At 50.0% G+C, this 17,657-nt stretch overlaps 3 protein-coding genes across 6 annotated transcripts; 2 read left to right on the top strand and 1 right to left on the bottom strand.

The window, feature by feature from the left end:
* The first annotated feature begins 599 nt into the window (after positions 1-599).
* Positions 600-14,982, top strand: LOC6599721 (1-acyl-sn-glycerol-3-phosphate acyltransferase gamma). 3 transcript variants are annotated; one of them, XM_026991637.1, is made up of 10 exons: positions 655-1,147; positions 1,210-1,268; positions 1,333-1,456; positions 1,516-1,696; positions 1,760-1,952; positions 2,203-3,300; positions 13,267-13,453; positions 13,526-14,061; positions 14,140-14,497; positions 14,560-14,982. In XM_026991637.1, the coding sequence occupies exons 1-10, from the start codon at positions 670-672 to the stop codon at positions 14,652-14,654; spliced, it is 3,309 nt and encodes a 1,102-aa protein (XP_026847438.1). In that variant the 5' UTR covers positions 655-669; the 3' UTR covers positions 14,655-14,982. The 3 variants fall into 3 exon arrangements, with proteins under 3 accessions (XP_026847439.1, XP_026847438.1, XP_002024910.1); XM_026991638.1 differs by lacking the exons at positions 13,267-13,453; positions 13,526-14,061; positions 14,140-14,497; positions 14,560-14,982 and adding exons at positions 7,434-7,574; positions 7,674-8,054 and having other exon boundaries at positions 600-1,147; XM_002024874.2 differs by lacking the exons at positions 655-1,147; positions 1,210-1,268; positions 1,333-1,456; ... (1 more) ...; positions 1,760-1,952; positions 2,203-3,300 and adding an exon at positions 12,875-13,044.
* On the bottom strand, positions 3,507-5,709 carry LOC6599807. Its single transcript, XM_002024871.2, has one exon. It carries the CDS (start codon positions 5,143-5,145, stop codon positions 4,048-4,050), a length of 1,098 nt encoding a protein of 365 aa, XP_002024907.1. The 5' UTR covers positions 5,146-5,709; the 3' UTR covers positions 3,507-4,047.
* Positions 14,983-15,692: 710 nt separating the features above from the next.
* On the top strand, positions 15,693-17,389 carry LOC6599811 (1-acyl-sn-glycerol-3-phosphate acyltransferase gamma). 2 transcript variants are annotated; one of them, XM_002024875.2, is made up of 4 exons: positions 15,693-15,800; positions 16,023-16,194; positions 16,277-17,170; positions 17,230-17,389. In XM_002024875.2, the coding sequence occupies exons 2-4, from the start codon at positions 16,029-16,031 to the stop codon at positions 17,319-17,321; spliced, it is 1,152 nt and encodes a 383-aa protein (XP_002024911.1). In that variant the 5' UTR covers positions 15,693-15,800; positions 16,023-16,028; the 3' UTR covers positions 17,322-17,389. The 2 variants fall into 2 exon arrangements, with proteins under 2 accessions (XP_002024911.1, XP_026847287.1); XM_026991486.1 differs by lacking the exon at positions 15,693-15,800 and adding an exon at positions 15,839-15,947.
* Positions 17,390-17,657: the final 268 nt, after the last annotated feature.

Genomic DNA, 17,657 nt, shown 5'->3' with positions numbered 1-17,657 from the left:
GTGCTCACAAGTCTCTGCAAGATCGAAAGATGATACAAATTCCATTATGATCTGATGAATTTTTCATATGCCATGGGAGCAATATCTCTAAGAAGTGTATCATATGCTACGGCTTCCCGTTTGTCCTCTTCCGTTTGTCCTTTGTGGTGGATATTTTTTTGCTGGCTGGAAGTTGGACAGACAGAAAGAGAGTGGGAGAGGGAGTCGGAGCAGGTGCTCAATATTGGCGTGCACATTGCATGCGGCGACAGGTGGGAAGGAGTGCGAGGGGGGAGACAGCAGCAGTAGCAGCAGCAGCAGCAGCAGATAGATAAGTAATTCCATGGAGCATGCAGCGCAGTTGATGTCGGATCCGACTCCCAGCATTGAATTGGTGTTAAGCACGAACCGAACGAAATGGAAATGGGAGAATGGGAGAATGAGAATATAAAATCAGCAGTTGTCATTGTCATTGGAAATTGGTTGTGGAAGGGCAGAGGCACTGGCAGCGGCAGCAGCAGAGGTAGAAGGAGAAGGGCCAAAGCCATAGGCGGAAGGGAGATGAAAGACACGCTATCGAAAGGAGACGCGACGCGACGCTCATCCTCAGTTGCTGCTGCTCGCTGCAAGTGCTCGGTTCTCGTTCTCGCTTGTACTCTTATTACTCTCTTCTCTTCTCTCGCTGCTGCCATGTCCAATCAGCTGTTCTTTCTCAGCCTCGCGGACATCTTCTCCGTGTATCCGGCCATCTTCAAGGAGCAGAGCAAAAAACTGAAGAAAATGAAGCAGATCTATCTGCCCAGCGACGAGGAGTGGCAGGACAAAATGTACTACATGCTGCTGGAGATCCAGCGGCAGGTCAACGAGTCGCCGGAAGAGTCCACCCTCTCCCTGCAGGACATCCACAAGAAGGAGAAGCCCCTGTTCGATCCGCTGCGCATCACCAAGATCCTTACGCCCGGCGTCAGTCCCAATGGGCGACGCAGTCGCGTTCTGAAACACTGCCACGCCACCACCGTGAAGGTCCGCCTGAAGACAGGCGCCCGCTGGACTCTGCCCACCATCGGGAATGCCGCGAAACTGCTCCGCAAGCCCCCCATTCTCGTGAATTTTCGCAATGAGCACGAGATGCGATTGGCCTACTCTTTGATCTACGATGTCTTTCGATGTGGGTAGCCCCAAAATCTTTATGGTCCAATCTGATCTCCCATTCTTTCTGTGCCGTTATAGACAAGGTTGTTCTCTCTAATGCCTTGAACGATGTCTGTTTCTTTGAGCAGCACAGTCAGGTGGCTATCCATCTTTCACTGCCTATCCTATCCCTGGATATATTTCCCCCATTCCCACTTTCAGTACCTCGAGGACGAGCAGCGTATATGGTTAATGCTCTTCGAGCTCCACGATCGCCAGTTCAAGGGCCGCAATTCCGAAGAGCAAGAGCTTCAGGCGAGCCTCTACAAGGAGGCAGAGGTCACAGGTTGGTTCGCACAGATTACGTCCTTACAGAATCGCCTTTCACGTCTAAAATCCGAATAGATCTGGCGGGCGTGCTCTGGCAGCATCGTATACGACTGGCCGCCTCATTTTCCCGCATGAGAATAAAGGTGGGCGCCCTCCGACTCTCGCAGCTACTCCCGATTCATCTGCAGAACGAAAAGGTGGCCATAGCAGCAGCCAATCCAGTGGTCACCGGCTGGATCAATCCCTTTCTGGTGCGGTAGGTAGAAGCATCTCCTGAAGACCTCCTGAACCCCAAAACTCTACTCAAGTGAATCCCCAGCACCAAAGTGGAGGCGGATAGGATCCTTACGGAAATGGGCTTCACTGTCCATGGGCCGGACGATGAGCAGCCGCTGCTGGAGCAGCATTGCAAGTGGGACAACATCTGTCCGCTGGTCATCTCCTGCATACCCAAGGACCGCAGCGAGTTCACAAAGTCGGATCTGATGACCAAACATTACTTCATCATGCAGGTGGGTTCTGGTTCTGGCTGTGTTTTGTGTCACACGCGAGGCTAGCGGTATCAGTATCATGATTCAGTATCTGTCATAATTATCCGATCGTGATGGAATGATAATTGATAATGCCACTACACGTACGAGTACACACACGATTGTACGAATTTCAAGAGCTGTAAATTGATAATTGTAGGTGTCATGTAATTATCTAGATTCTCCATTTAAACACTTCTTTCCTCTCTCTATCTCTCTCTCTCTTTTTAAGGACAAAAACTTCACCTTTGGCCCTGCCATTATGTCCAAAATGATGGATTACTTCGAGCTGGATGGCGACATCCTGCAGACGCATATTGGGTCGCCCCGCTCCACCGCCTACCTGGCGGCCCTCTTCTACTCCATTAACCGCGTGAATAACTTCTACGTGTACGGAGCGGGGACCAATCTGAAGGACTATCGACGCTACATGGAGTCCATTGGCGTGAACAATATACGACTCTTTGGCGATGCCTTCACTTCCTTTCCGATGGAGTCCAATCGATTCCGCACTGTCGTGGGCATCTTCGCCACGCCCCCGAACTCTTTTAGTGCCATCTCGGATCCCATAGATCTTATCTGTTCGCGGGGCGGAGATCTCAGCATGCTGGAGGTCCTCACCGAGTCGGAGGTCAGCGACGAGGGGCGCACGCGAGTCGCCCTGATCCTGGAGGAGCAGCTTCTCACCCTCACCATGTCCATGTCGCGGCCGCAGGTGCAGTTCGTCCTCTACCAGACGCACTCCATTGTGAGCACCGAGAATGAGGACATGGTGGAGCACGTCATCGAGCTGATCAACAAGCTGGCCCTCGAGAAGCATCGCAATGCCTACAAAGAGGTGAAGCGGCTGGAGGCCCTGGCCGAGCTGGAGGCCGCCAACATCCCGGCGGCTGCCATGAGCAAGGATTCGCCCCGCAAAAAGGACAAGCTGTCGGCCGAGGACAAGCGCAAGTCGCAGCCAGAACTGCCAGCCCCATCCTCTGCGCCGCCCCTGCCACGTGTGGACAGCATCGATCTGATTGTCACCCCGGACATCGACGAGTTTGTCCAGGATACGGTGCCGGACATATGCATCCATCAGGACAACTGCATCCGGCAGCAGACGACGGGCAGCTTCCTCTCCCTGGTGCGCCGCAAGAATCTCACGCATCTCAACGAGAAGTACCTCATTCGACGGGCCGAGCAGCGCGGCCTCTTCGGCAATCCCAAGAGCGACAAGGACAAGTCCAAGCCGAAGGCTGTGAAGCTGCAGGAGGTGGCCGAGCCTCCACAGCAGGACATGGGCTATGATCAGAGAGGATCTGCGTCGCACTCAAGTGCCCATCAGGTGGTGAGTAGAAGGTTTCGATTTAATGGCTAAGACGAGGACGAGTGGATCCCATTAAAGTAGAAGTGCAAAAGTGGGGTTCCAAAAGAGTTCAGCGATCCCAGTGGATATATGTGTGGAATGCCATAAGTAGGCGATAAATAGATCCAATAGCGGGGAATGAGTAATACCCGTAGAAATCCAAGAACCAGAAAAAACTGGAGGCGCAAGGCGTTAGACTTTACACTTTATTGGTAAACAAAAAACAAAACAAAAATATATTTCGGGGTTGTAGGTGGGTTTGGTTATGGGAGATGGGGTGGGGTGGGGAATGTTCGGTTGGGGGCTATGTACACTTTGAGTCTTATGAGATAATAATTAACATGTCGGCACGGTCATCGCATCGTATCGATTCGTCGTCATCTGCATCCACAATCACATCCACATCATTCGTATCATCATCACCATCATCATCATCATCATCATCGATTGAACTAACTATTAGACACACTGCTTTGCTGCTGCGGTTGGGGCTGGGGCTGGGGTTGGGGTTGGGGGGTAATTAGCATGAGGCATGCACTCGACATCGATCCAATCTCCAAGCCTTGGCTTAGTCACAGGCCCAAGAGATTAGATCATGCGCTCCGCTTAGCTCATTAGCCCATCATCATCATCATCATCATCATTGCCCTTCTCCCATCGCCCTCCCCTTGAGCTGTAAGCCAGATTCGGGATCGGTTTGTGGGGTGAATCCTTCGTGGGGCTTCTCTTCTACTTCCGCCAGCTGCTGCCGGAACCCATGCTGGAGGTCTTCATGGAGCTCTTCTGGTTCTGGTTCTGATTCTTCTGCTGCTGATAGTTGGCCTTCACATCCTTCTTCGTATTGGAGTAGCCCATGCCGCCCGTTCCGGCCATGCTGCCGCTGCTGGTGCCGTTGTAGCTAAAGCTGGATTTGAATGTGGGATTTCCGAGGCTCTTGAACATGGGACTCGTCTTACCCGCTCCCACGGCGGGCGCCGCCTGGTTATAGTAGCTCCTGGAGCTAGCGTTCTGGCTGTTGCCCTTGTCCGACATCTGGCGGCCGTAGCCCGCCGAGGACATGCCCAGACCCACTGCACCCATCCCGACGCCCAGACCCACGGTGCTGACGCCCACGCCGCCCATACCAACGCCGTATGTGTGGTGGTGCTGCTTGTGGCTGGTGCTGAAGGTGGCCGCCTGTTGATCGCTCCCGAGGGAGCCGCTCTGGGTGTAGAACTGCTGTTGCACCTCCACGATGTAGCGGTAGGCCTCCTCCATGCTCTTGGGGTTGCGCCGCAAAATCATCGAGTGTGTGGGCTCGGGCAGGTGGTCGCGGAAGACCTGCAGCGTGATCCGCTCGATGTCCTCGAGCGCGTACAGGGTGTCGTTGTGGGTGAGCTTCCGGTTGATTAGTCGATGCTTCAGCTTAGCCATTTTCTGGTAGTACAGCTCTATGTTCGAGTCCAGCACCGCGCTGCGGATCTTGTGGATCAGCGAGTAGCTGGACTCCCGCTCCGCGTAGTTGTACAGCAGCTGATCCTTGAGCTTCAGCCAGGACTCGGCCTTCAGCAGGTGTCCATTGGCATGACCATTCCCATTTCCATTGGCCGCCGGGGCACTCATCTGTCGCGTGAAGACCGCCTCCCTGGCCCGATCAGTGCACTTGTTCTTGATGTGTCCTATCAGCTGTGCCTTGTAGTAGTCGTCGAAGCTGTTGATGGCCGGCATCAGGGCCTCGATCCGCTGCAGGAACGGCGGCAGCTTCCCAGGATCGCTGCCATCGAAGTTCTCGATGAGCTTCAACCGACTGAGCACCTGGTTATATTTGTTCACAAACTCGGGATCCATTGCCTCTCTATTTCTTTCCTTTTTCGAGGGGGAGGGAGGGGGGTAACGGAACTAATGTTCTAGAGAGAGCAGAGCTGAGCAGTGCAGTGCGCGATCACGGCGGCGTTTCAGGCGCGACTGTTTCCAAATTCGAATTTGGGGAGCAGCGCCAGTGCCAGCGGCCACGGCAGCCAGTCAATAATTGTTGTGTATGGAAAAACAGATTTTAGATTCTTACAAATGTATAAATTAACATTCATTAACATGAATTTTACTTGGGAGAGGGTCTTCTCCCAACAATGACAACCGCCCGAAGCCCCGAAGCACCAAAGCACCCGAACACCCAAAAGCCGAAAAGCCGAAACAAAATTGCGAATTCAAAAACCGAGAACCGTGCAACCGTCGTAGTCGTAGTCGTCGTCGTCGTCCCCAGCGATCCCAATGAACTGAACTGAAACGCAGAACGGAACACAGCGGCAGCCATTCATTGTGGTTGTGGGAGTTGGTTGAGGGCGCCGCTGAATCATACATAGAGAGACACAAACAGAAACACAGACACAAACAGAAACAGAAACACTGCCAGGGAGACATGGAGACAGGGAGACATGGAGACACGACACCCCCTTAGATATAGCTGCCAGATACTCTACTCGCACCGATAGTGATACACAAACACAAACACAACAGCCCGCGACACGCACATGCACATACCGTACCGTGTACCGTTCAACATCGAAAGCAACAATATATTTACAAATAAAAAGCGAACACAAGTCGCTTGAATCGAAAGCGTTGAGATTTGTTTAATTGCGCCTGTCATCAGGCAAATAGTATCGTTTCAGGCAAAGCAAAGCGTTTAACGTGTTTTGTTTCAGTGATCGAATGAAACGGGACTTTTCGAAGTCGAAGTTTCGAAGTCGATTGCTGGGGAGAGAGGAATGGAATGCACTAAATAATACCCCGACTTGGTTTTTTTTTGTATGCAAATTAAATCACAGAAATTGCATTCAAGGTCCTTTTTAATTTCTGATTTCTAATTTCTTAAAAAGAAAACAATGAACAAAACAAATTGCTCATCGCTTGATCTGCACTCAATCGACCCCAGAACCCTCAACCCCATCCCATCGGCGACCGCATCTAATTCAGCTCGATTGCCTCCAATCTTGACGCAGACTCACGCACACACACAGTCACAGTACACCTTTAATAGAGCCGGCACGGCCCGCGCCCGCGCCCGCGCCCCCGCAACCCGCAACCCACATCCCACATCCCGCACCCCATGGAGCTCGATTTTAAGGTCCGCTGCGCCGGCGTGCGCGGGTTCAACTAATTAGCAACAATTTCTGAGCGTTAGCGGCTTGTAAAACTGTTTAATACTTGTACTAGAAAAAAAAACAGCAGAAAAGGAAGGCTAGCCATAGGGGGGGCACGAAGATTTAGATACTCTTAAGAGCCTGTAAGCCTGTAACAATGGAATTATCTTGAGAATCAAATATATTTTCTCACAAAGAATCGTAAAAGCTGTAGGGTATAGCAATATGTGATTCAGATACAGCATACTTTGTGGGCTCGAAGATGCTTCCTGCTCCATTGCGTGGCAAAAGTCTGCACCAAATCGTGATACCCTTCTCTGCACAAGGGTACACCGACTAGTCGGCGAGGACGCTAAAACACAGACAGAACGGACAGAGAGAGAGAGAGAGAGAGAGAGAGAGAGAGAGAGAGTGAGGAGGGAGAGCGGGAGTGGGGCGGCTGCTTCGATTTGATTATAGTGTTAATTTGAATCGCGACTCTAAACTGATAAGCGGATTTAATTGCAATCAACTTCGAGTTGGATGACTCCGCTGTCGGATCGCATAAATAAGCCATGAGAATAGGAGCTTACAACTGTAATTTTTACAGCAATTATGTATATGTATGTATGTGTGTATATAGACAGCGCATCGATAAGTGCGACTAGCTTTGCCGTTCCCTTACCGCTTGGCGCTTTGCCGCTTACCGCTTTGATAAGCAGGTTCAGGGCCAACTGCAGTCGCACTCTCACTCCGGTTCGGATCCCACTCCATCCAGCCAGGCAGCCAGCCAGCAATCGGCGGATTGCAAACAAAGCGCCTAATCCGGAGTCGATTCGAATCATTTGCAAGCCAAATTTGGCGCGAATTCTTTGTAGAGCTCAAAGCAAAATAGCAAACATTTTGCGCATATTAAATATTGTGTGCTTTGAAAAGGTGTTCAATTGTTTGGAAAACTAATTACTAATTACGTGACCGGCCCCGTGCCCGTGCCCCGTTCTCTGTGCCTTTTACCAGCTCCAGCGTCTGCAGCGCTCGACCAGTGCCAGCGCCATTCGATCGCACCTGACAAAGGTGTCGTCGACGCACCGCCAGCCCATAGCATTCAACTTCAGGCGACGCGAGTGTAAGCGTTACTACGTTTTGCCCGTCTATATGGTGAGTCTTTCCCCCACCCAAAAAACCCCACATTGATTGTTTAGGGCCAATAATATTTACAATCTGCCCACACCCACACCCCCGTCCACTGAATTGTAGCACAGTACCAAGCAAAGCATACGGTTATGGTGGCAATACGCCTATAAATGCGTCACACCCAGCGCCAACACGGCCATCGCCGCCTCGAATGTGTGGCATCCGAATCTGAAATTCAGGCTGCACTGCAGCCGGCAGCTGCGCATCCGGAAATTGCGACGCGGCCCGTGGACCAAGAGGCAGCCGCTCCATCTGCATATCAATGACATCCAGCTGCTGTGCCAGGTGCGAAGGCGCAGTAAATAAACCCAGATTATGGATAGCACACATACATATGTAGATTCTGTGCTGCCTTGCCTCAAAAAGGGATCGGATCCAACGGAATTAATTTCAAAAGCAGCCGTTAGGCATTGCCCTCCAATCAAACATGAACTATCGATAGCGGTGTTGGAAAATACGATTAGTTCGATAGTGTCTTTATGTGTTTATTGATCGATGTGCGGAGAGCGATTACAAATGAAAAAAATGATTATTTATGCATTGCAATCGAATATGAACTTAATGTTTGTTTGTATGTCTTGGATCTAGGATGTTCGATGCATCTTACGCGACTGGATTATAATATCTTGATTGTAGTTATAGTTGCAGACCTAGTAATGCTGATTAGCTGATTATTGACCACAGAGCGGGTAGTGCGCATCCCAGGCGCGGAGCTGAAAATTGATCAAAAAAGAAGAAAACGAAGTTTAGTGGAATCATTTCGGTGGTTAAAGGGGCAGGTCAGGTTCATGCTCACCTGACACTCACGACTGCAATAGCACTGCATCTTGCAGATGCCACAAATAAAATTGGCCCCATTCTTGCCGCACTCCACGCAGTTATGTTCCCCCCCCTGTCCATTCAACATGATAACGCCCTCTCCTGGACCACTAGTCTGCAGCCTGTTACTGCGATTGTCAAAAGTCTTAGCTATGCCCTGGGGCTGCGTGTTGGTCTGTGGCTGCTGCCCACCCGACGAGTAGGACTCATTATTATAGTTGGAATGCATTTCGTCGTGCTAAAGAACGAATGAATATTTTGTTCGTTAGGCAATCGGGAGAGTATTTAAATAACACTTGTGTACCTTTTTCTGCTGGCCGGTCAAGGGACTGCTGTTGTACAGCGGCATCATTAGGTTCTCGATCCCGGACGGGCAGTGCAGCGAGCTCTGGCTGCGATGGTGTGGCGATATCTGGACCTGGGCCTGGACCTGTCCCTGTCTGCCGGTCAAAAACTCCAGGCTTGGCGACTTGGGCAGCCGTTGTGAAATCTGGGTCTGGCTGGAGATGTGCCCCAGATTCGACGATGGGGCGGTTCTACAAAAAATAAATGGATAGCATAGGTTTCTAGAGCAAAAAAGGGGTGAACTTCTCTTACCTCTCCTCTGAATGGCGCCTCGAATCGAAAAAATTATTGATAACGTGTGTGGATCCGCGAAGTGGACTGCGATGCTGAGGAAATTCCTCCATCTGTCGCGGCGCTTGGCGGTGAGTGGGAGAAGCAGTCGGTTCCCTCTCTGGGGCTTTCAGACCCAAGGCTCTGAAAAGAGAAACAGCAGGGGTTAAGACTTGTTCGAGGAGCGCGATCCGTCGTTGACCTACGAGCGAAGCATTTCAATGTTGCTCCTATTTTGCTCCATCTTGTTGAGGCAGTGCTCCATGCTGACAGCGGCGGCATCCTCAGTGTTGAGCGCCAACATCGCCTGCATTTCGCTCAGCTCCGAGATGCTGCAGTTCTGGCCGATCAAATTGGGCACCATGCTTTTGATGATGGCTAGACGCTCCTTGCGCTCCAGGCGGATTCGCAGCTCGTTCTGAACGAGGCGCAGATATTGCAGGCGATTGCCCTCGTCCTCGTGCTTCAGGATCTGTCTATCCAGATTCTTCATCTCAAACTCAATGCGCTCCCGCTCCTTGGCCAGGGCCTTCAGCTCCGGCTTGACCAGCGATATCTTCGCCTTCAGCTGGGTGTCCATCTCCTCGTAGAGCGACAGGAGGTGGTAATGGAAATTGGCATCATCGTTTCCGAGATCCATGTGAGGTGTTTTGGGTCGTCCCAGCGGAGGGTTCTGAGCAGTCGAAGGAATCTGATTCTGAGCCGCCGGCTGTGGGGCTTGAGCGGTTTTTGGGGTCTGAGTGGAGACGGTCTCTGAGCGGCGTGGCTTTGGCTGCTGCGGTACAGCGAATGTCTGGGCCTGTGGCTGGATCTGAGGCTGGGGACTGGCTGGTGGCGTTGCACGTGGCTGGTGAGCCTGAGTTGGCATCTGGAGGTTCATCGGATTGGCAGCAGTCTGTGGCAGCTTCGCGGTGGGATAGGAAATCTCCATGGGCACGGCCTGGGGACTGGGCGTGTTCACGCTGTAGGCCATGGCGGTCAGGTTCACGGCCTGTTGGATGGCTCCTGATCCGGATCCTGCCACTGGAGCGAGAGAGTAGGGCGTGCCTAACTGGAAAACAGGAAATCTGGGATCCTGCAGTGGTTTCTGTTGCAATGTCTGCTGCGGCTGCTGGTGCTGCGGCTGCTGATTCTGCGGCTGCTGATTCTGCGGCTGCTGATTCTGCGGATGCTGTGACTGCGGATGCTGCATCTTGGGATCCGGTTGGAGCTTCTGTGGTTTAGGCTGCAATGGCTGCGAATGCGGCTGCGGAACCTGTGGCTGCAGAGGATGATGTTGCTGGGGATGCTGTGGCTTGCGTTTCTGTATCTGCGTCTGAATCTGCGGCGGCGTCTGCTGCTGCGGCTGCTGTGGCTGCTGCGGCGGCGTCTGCTGCTGCGGCTGCTGTGGCTGCTGCGGCGGCGTCTGCTGCTGCGGCGGCGTCTGCGGCGGCGTCTGCTGTGGCTGCTGTGGCTTGTCTTTTAATGGTTGCTGCAGCTGCTGCTGCTGTGGCTTTTCCTGAACGGGTGACTGTTGTGGCCGCTGCATTTGTGGCTGGACATACTGCTGTGGAGTAACTAAAGCTCGCTTTGGAGACTCCTGTGCCGGCTGCACAACTGGTATAAATTCGATGCGGTCATAGTCATCGTCATCGTCATCAGGATCAGGCATCTGCCTTGGGCGCTTTTCCTGACTGCTGGTCAGTGGTGGTGGCGTTACCGAACGACGGCGCTTAAGGGGCTCAGTGGGCGCCACAGTTGTGGGCGTCTCCTCCTTCGGCTGCTGCTGAGTATTCTCCGTCAATTGTTTCATGGCAGCTGAAAACTGGGCCAGCTCATAAGCAGTTATCTCTTTGTCAACTTGCTGTTTCAGAATTTGATTTAAAGGCGGCTTCATGGTGAGGAATTCGTCTAGGATGGAGCCGTTTTCGGGGGCTAGTGGAGGCGGCTTCTTGTCAAGTTCAATCTGTCGCAAAGGAATCGACTTCTCCTTGTCCTCCTTCACGGCCGACATCTGTCTGGCTGTCTGGGCCGGCTCCACCTTCTCCGGCGAGTCCTCGTTTTCGGTGTCATCCAAGCAGATGAGCTCCAGCGAGTTGCTCTCACTGCGACTGCGGCTCCCACTGCGAGAGCGAAAACGAGAGTGCGAGCGACTGTTGCTGCGGCTGTGACTGTAACTACGACTGCGGCTGCTGGTGCTACAGCTCTGGCGAGCCAGCAGCTTCTGCCGATAGGCCGCCCTGTCGCTCCAGTAGTCGGCCAAGCGCTTATAGTGTGCCTTATATAGGGGAAAGACTTGCTTTAAAGCGTCCAATTTGCTGTTGGGAAATTGATGCAGCTTTCGGAGCCTGATCGGAAAACGATTTTCAATTATAGATAACCTCAAAAGTCAATTAATTTTCTTTATAGACACTTGCCATCGAATGCTGCGGAGTTTATAATATCCGATGTTCTTTTTCCTTGCTCGAATTTGCTTGATCCGGCGGAGGGTTTCCTCGCGAGTAGCCGGCGGTTTTGTGCCCTTGTCATTTGGTGCCGGCGTCGGTGTCGGCGGTAGCGGCAGCGGCAGCTCCACGCTGCTGTCGGGGGGCTTGGTCGATTCCAATACCGATGCCTTTTCGGGCATCGAGGAGGACTCGAGGCTCGATTGGGTCTCCTTGGGGGGAGGAGGTTGCTTACTGACGGCGGCATCCATCAGAGCGTCGTCGTCTTCCTCAGTGGCGTATTCGTCGCTGCTCAGATCTGAGTTGGAGGGGTCGTAGATTTCTGAATTGGACATGACTAAACCTATAAGCACTCGGTTATGACCATGTTCAGGTATGTACATATGCGTGTCTATCCCCTCAAGCCCAAACCCATTTCTATACTACCTCGCACCTCCTACTGCCGCTACTGCTGCTCACGTTTGCAAAATGCAGGAAAAAAAGCGTCTCTGTCTGCCGGTTGAATTTTGCTCAGCTTCCGTAATAGTTTTCGTCAACAAAAACAAGCGGAGATTTAAGATCCAGACAGGATATAAATTGATGTAACTATTCTCACTTCACCCGACGTTTACTTTCAGCACTGTGACTTTCAAATTGTTTAAGAAAATGAAATTTTGGCATAAATTGCAGAGCTGCAGATAGGGATGTTAAATATATCGATACATCGAAAACACAAAAATCGTTCGAGTACCATCGATGTCATCGATGTTAACACCGATGTTTCTCCAGCTCTACGCAGATGTTCCACTTAGAATTATTGCAAAAAAACGGGCACACTAGACGCTTAGCAAACAAATAACAATTATAAAAATTCGCACAAAAACATTGCCAAAAAGGTAAATTAGTGGAGTGTAGGCGGCGACGGCATTGAGTCGCCAGTGCAAAAACTAACTACACTAAATGAACATGTTTGCGAGACTCAGAGGGAAGGAAATCCGCAGAATCCATACAGCAAAGTGGTCAGGAGTGTGTCTATATATAAGATAAGAGGTCTAAGAATATCTTCAAAGCCCAAGATGACAGATCGCCGAGCGTTGGACTTTGTTGGTGATAATAGTGGGTGGCGGTGCTGTGCCAGAGAGCTAGAGAGAAAGAGAGAGGGCGATGATAACCATAATCCACGTCACACCACCACACGCCTCGCTTGCACATACGCATACACACAATAGCAGCTACAATGTGTGTGTGGGATAGTGTGGGGTGAGGTGGGGAGGAGCACGCGAAGACGAAGACCTCTTCGTAGAATGTAGTAGTATCTACCACCGCCCGGTCCGATCCGATCCGATCGTACGGACTTTGTTCACGACGGAGTGCTATAAATGATAATTATAAACTGGACAAATTCATCAATAGTGGACTCGCGACTCCCGTTGTTGCCTGGGCTCACTGCCACTGCTGATTAGATTCGTCTATAGCCTCCAATATATATCTTGCAATATCTGTTTGTTAGCCATTACTCAAGCCAGTCCGTCCTCAGCTGCTGAATTGTGCAACTCGCGTTCAACTTTTCCGCGTGGTCGAATCAACAAAGCATTAAAGTGAGTGCGGAACGGCACGGAACGATGCGTCTTTCACTCGCCGTAAAACCACAAAGACGGCAGCTCATCTTGGCCATAAAAAGGGGGTTTATGCAGGCGGTACCCTCTGAAGTTTATTGCCCCATCGGGGGTGCTACTATTTTTAGTTCAATTTAGAGTTTCTGAGTTACGTAAAAGGTTGCAAGCAACATAATTGGAACATTGAACCTTTTCTGCTTTTAGTTCAATATGGTGTCGTTGGAGAAGCTGAAACAATTGAGACTGATCCATCTGTGCATCGCCCTCACGTTCTTCACGAGCGGGGTGTGCATCAACCTTATCCAGCTGCTGATGCACCTCGTCATCAAGCCCTTCAACAAACGTCTCTTCCGCAAGCTGATGTACTATGCCTGCTACTCCCTCTACTCCCGTAAGTACACATCTCTGTTGTCTCTGTTGGAATGCACTGACCGATTTGACTGACCCTTTCATTCCTTTTCAGAACTGGTCTTTGTGGCGGATTGGTATGCCGGCAGTAAAATGAGCGTTTATATGGATGAGGATGACTACAAGAAGTACGCTGGCAAGGAGCACGTGCTGCTCATTATGAACCACAAGTACGAGATCGACTGGCTCAACGGTTGGATGATCTGCGACAAGCTGAATGTCCTCGGTAACTGCAAGGCCTACGCCAAGAAGCCCATCCGGTATGTGCCCATCATAGGCTGGGGCTGGTGGCTGGCCGAATTTGTCTTCCTCAATCGCAACTTCGACCAGGACAAGACCATCATTACGGAGCAGCTGAAGGTGGTGTTCTCCTATCCCGATCCCACCTGGCTGCTGCTCAATGCCGAAGGCACACGCTTCACACCCGCCAAGCACGAGGCTTCCGTCAAGTTTGCCCAGGAACGTGGCATGCCAGTACTTAAGCACCATCTGATTCCGCGCACCAAGGGATTCACCGCCAGCTTGGCTCCCATTCGTGGCCTCTGTCCGGTTATCTATGACATCAACCTGGCCTACAGGCCAACAGATACGGTAAAATATACCGCTAATCCTTTCTTGATTATCTCTAATTCTAATCTTTACTCCTAATCCCGTCCAATAATTGTGTAGACCCCTTCCACAATGCTGTCGCTGCTGAACGGAAAGAGCGTGGAGCCCCACATGCTGATGAGACGTATCCCGCTGGAGCAGGTGCCGGAAGACGAGAAGGAGGCCGCCAAGTGGCTGCAGGATCTGTTTGTAGAGAAGGACCGCATTATCGACAGCTTCCTCGAGACGGGCAGCTTCTTCAAGACCTCGGGCGTGAAGGAGGTTCCGGTGTACGTGAAAAAGCCTCGGCTAAGCTCGCTCCTGAATTTCTTCGCCTGGGCGATATTCTCGATGTCCCTCATCTTCTCCTATCTGATCAATTCCTTGCTGGCTGCCAACTGGACGGCCTTCATCACCTCGCTCTCCATTCTAGGACTCTGTAAGCATGGGATGGTATGGTCACTGTCTGAACTTTATTTAATTGTTTTATCATCATTTCAGTCTATTGGCTCATGGGACAGGCCATCAAGAAGACGCAGATCAGCAAGGCTTCAAACTATGGATCGGCTGCAACCGCAAAAGCGAGCACAAAATAAATTAACTCTTATTTGATATTACAATTTTAGTCGAGGAGCCAAGCTAATGAACTCAATTATCTACAAGTTATTTTGTAAACCCATGTCACAACACTCTGCTAAACGGATAAATTCATGATTTGATTCCTCTCGGAACTCCGGAAAGTGGTTAAGAAAATAGGTTTTTTTCTAAGTTTATGGTTACAAGGTGCACTGGAGCCATCAAGTTTACGTATGTAGTAGCTGGTAGTTATAAACCTAAGTGAGCATTGTTTAATTCATAATGTATTTGGAGATTAATGCAATAATTAAACTTAATTGAATTAAATATTCAATTTTGACGGAAATATGCGCTCGCGTTTCTTTATATCGATAGCAATCCAAGCAGCTGATGTTGATATCGACGGATGGCCGCATTGATTCTTGTGTGTGACCGTACAACAAAATACCATATATGTAATATGAGCATTTTTCTGTATGTATGTTTTCACTCTACACTACCAATAGGCGGATACATTGGCATGCGTAGTTTAAATGTTAATTTTTCTGACTATCAGTCGTTATCTTTGCTGATACGGTTCTCTTCAAAGTGCCACTCATTTGCCTTTCTGGGCTCATAAACATAAATAATTATTAATAATGATTACCAAACATTTTCTTATCGATTTCAAATATAGGTATTAAAAGTGTATCCAAAGGATGGGTGAGCAAGAGTGTAACTTTTCCGTTATTCCCATTCACTTTCTGTTCTGTTCTTTTTCTCTCTCTCGTATCTCTCTATCTGTTGTAAAGATCAGTGCGAGAGAATCGTGTAACCTCGCGTTCCGTTAGCCAGCCTTTGTCTATAGCACTTCCCCTCTCTCACACATACACACATGGTGTGCTGCAATGGTTCTCGTTTTTTTATGATAGCGAATGTCGTGGGACAGTGGTAACATTCGTACTCATTGACTGATAACAGATGATTAATAACGTTAGTATATAGGTTTTGTCGGTTTTTTGGTGCTTAATCGTTAGGATCCCTATCGGCACGGGCACAGGAAACAGTTGACAACATTCCGCTCCCATTCAGTTGCTCAGAGCTGTTTGGGAGGGCAGGTTGCAACTTCCCCAAGATCTTCGAGTCGAGTGTTAATTCGCTTTTCAAAAAGTTCGCGGACATAGCAGGTACATACGTGTGTGTGTGTGTGAGAGAGGAGGGTGCCATAAACATTGTAGGGTCATAAGCATTCACCATCGTGTAGGCATTGGGAACAAAGTTTGAGTGGAGGCCATAATTAAGTTGATATCGAACGCTGGACATATTTATTAATTGTTACGTAAACTTCCTTTATGGAATGCACTTTATTTTAAACCATCCAATCACATCCCGTTTCCATTTATTTATAGATCGATATGGGAAAACTCACGGGTCTGGGGCGATTGCTAATTGCCGTAACGTTCTTCACATGCGGATTCTTTGTGAACATCGCCCAGCTTTTCCTGCACATCTTTGTGAAGCCCTTCGACAAGCGTCTCTGCCGCGGTCTTATGTACTATCTCACATACTCCTTCTACTGCAGTGAGTCCTATAGACAGATCAGATCATCTATCTACTACATATTTGCACTATGTATTCCACTACATACTCTATCTGTTTTTAGTTCTTGTCTGTGTTGCCGAGTGGTATGCCGGCAGTAAGGTTCGCGTCTACATCGATCCCGAAGATGAGAAGAAGTACTTTGCCAAGGAGCACGGCCTGCTGCTCATGAACCACACATACGAGATCGACTGGCTGACCGCCTGGATGGTCACCGACAAGTTCGGAAACCTTGGCAACACCAAGGCCTACGCCAAGAAGATGCTCCGCTATGTGCCTATCCTGGGATGGGTCTGGTGGATGGCGGAGTTCATTTTCCTCGACCGCAACTTTGACAAGGACAAGATCGTCATCAAGGAGCAGCTGAAGGTGGTCTTCTCCTATCCGGATCCCGTGTGGCTGCTGCTCAACGCCGAGGGCACACGCTACACCGCCGCCAAGCACGAGCTGTCCGTGAAGTTTGCCCAGGAACGTGGCCTGCCCGTGCTCAAGCACCATCTGATTCCGCGCACCAAGGGATTCACTACCAGCTTGCCGACACTGCGCGGCATCTGTCCCGCCATCTATGACATCAATCTGGCCTTCAAGCGGGATGCCAAGGTGAAGCCATCCATGCTGTCCCAGTTGAACGGAGAGACGGTGGAGCCCTACATGTACATTCGTCGTGTTCCTTTGAGCAATGTTCCTGAGGATGAGAAGGAGGCCGCCGCCTGGATGCAGGAGTTCTTTATGGAGAAGGATCGCATTATCGATAGCTTCCACGAGACGGGTAGCTTCTTCAAGACCTCGGGCGTGAAGGAGGTTCCCATGAAGATCTACAAGCCACGCCTGGCAACGTTGCTGAACTTTATTGGATGGGCCACCGTTTGTGTCTCTTGCATCTTGTATTATATGATCACGTCTTTCATTGCGGGCAACTGGATTGGTTTCTTCACGGTCATATCTATTTTGGGACTTTGTAAGCATATAAAACTCACTCCACAGGCGTTTATTTGGCTGATATATTTTTAATTTCAGTCTACGGGCTCATGGAGCATGCCGTGAATGCCTCTAAGATCAGCAAGTCTTCCAGCTATGGCGCTACTGGAGAAAAGCAGGCTGCGAAATAGAAGACAATACCTGGAGGTGCTGTACATAGTGATATACATATGTACACAAAAGCCGCATTTTAAATGTATATAACGTTTTTTTATTTCCAATTTGTTTTAAGACCATACTTTTAGTATGAATGCAACATGAATAGAAAACATTATAAATGAACAAATAAAATTGCCATAGAATAGAAATCATTGTTAATGAACAAGTAAAATTGCCATTGTAAAATACATTCAAATACCGATAGTTTCCTCTGATATCGATTACTGAGCAGGGTGACCTTGGCTCGTCGGAGGCAAAAATACCTGGCCCTATTCAGTATTCCGCCGCTCGCCAGCTGCGGTCATACT

This window comes from Drosophila persimilis, unplaced genomic scaffold (assembly GCF_003286085.1).
Source record: "Drosophila persimilis strain 14011-0111.01,24,50 unplaced genomic scaffold, DperRS2 tig00000676-arrow-arrow-pilon, whole genome shotgun sequence".
In the NCBI taxonomy this organism is placed as follows: domain Eukaryota; kingdom Metazoa; phylum Arthropoda; class Insecta; order Diptera; family Drosophilidae; genus Drosophila; species Drosophila persimilis.
Note: the sequence above shows the minus strand (reverse complement) of the source record. Positions and strands in the feature narration are given on the sequence as shown.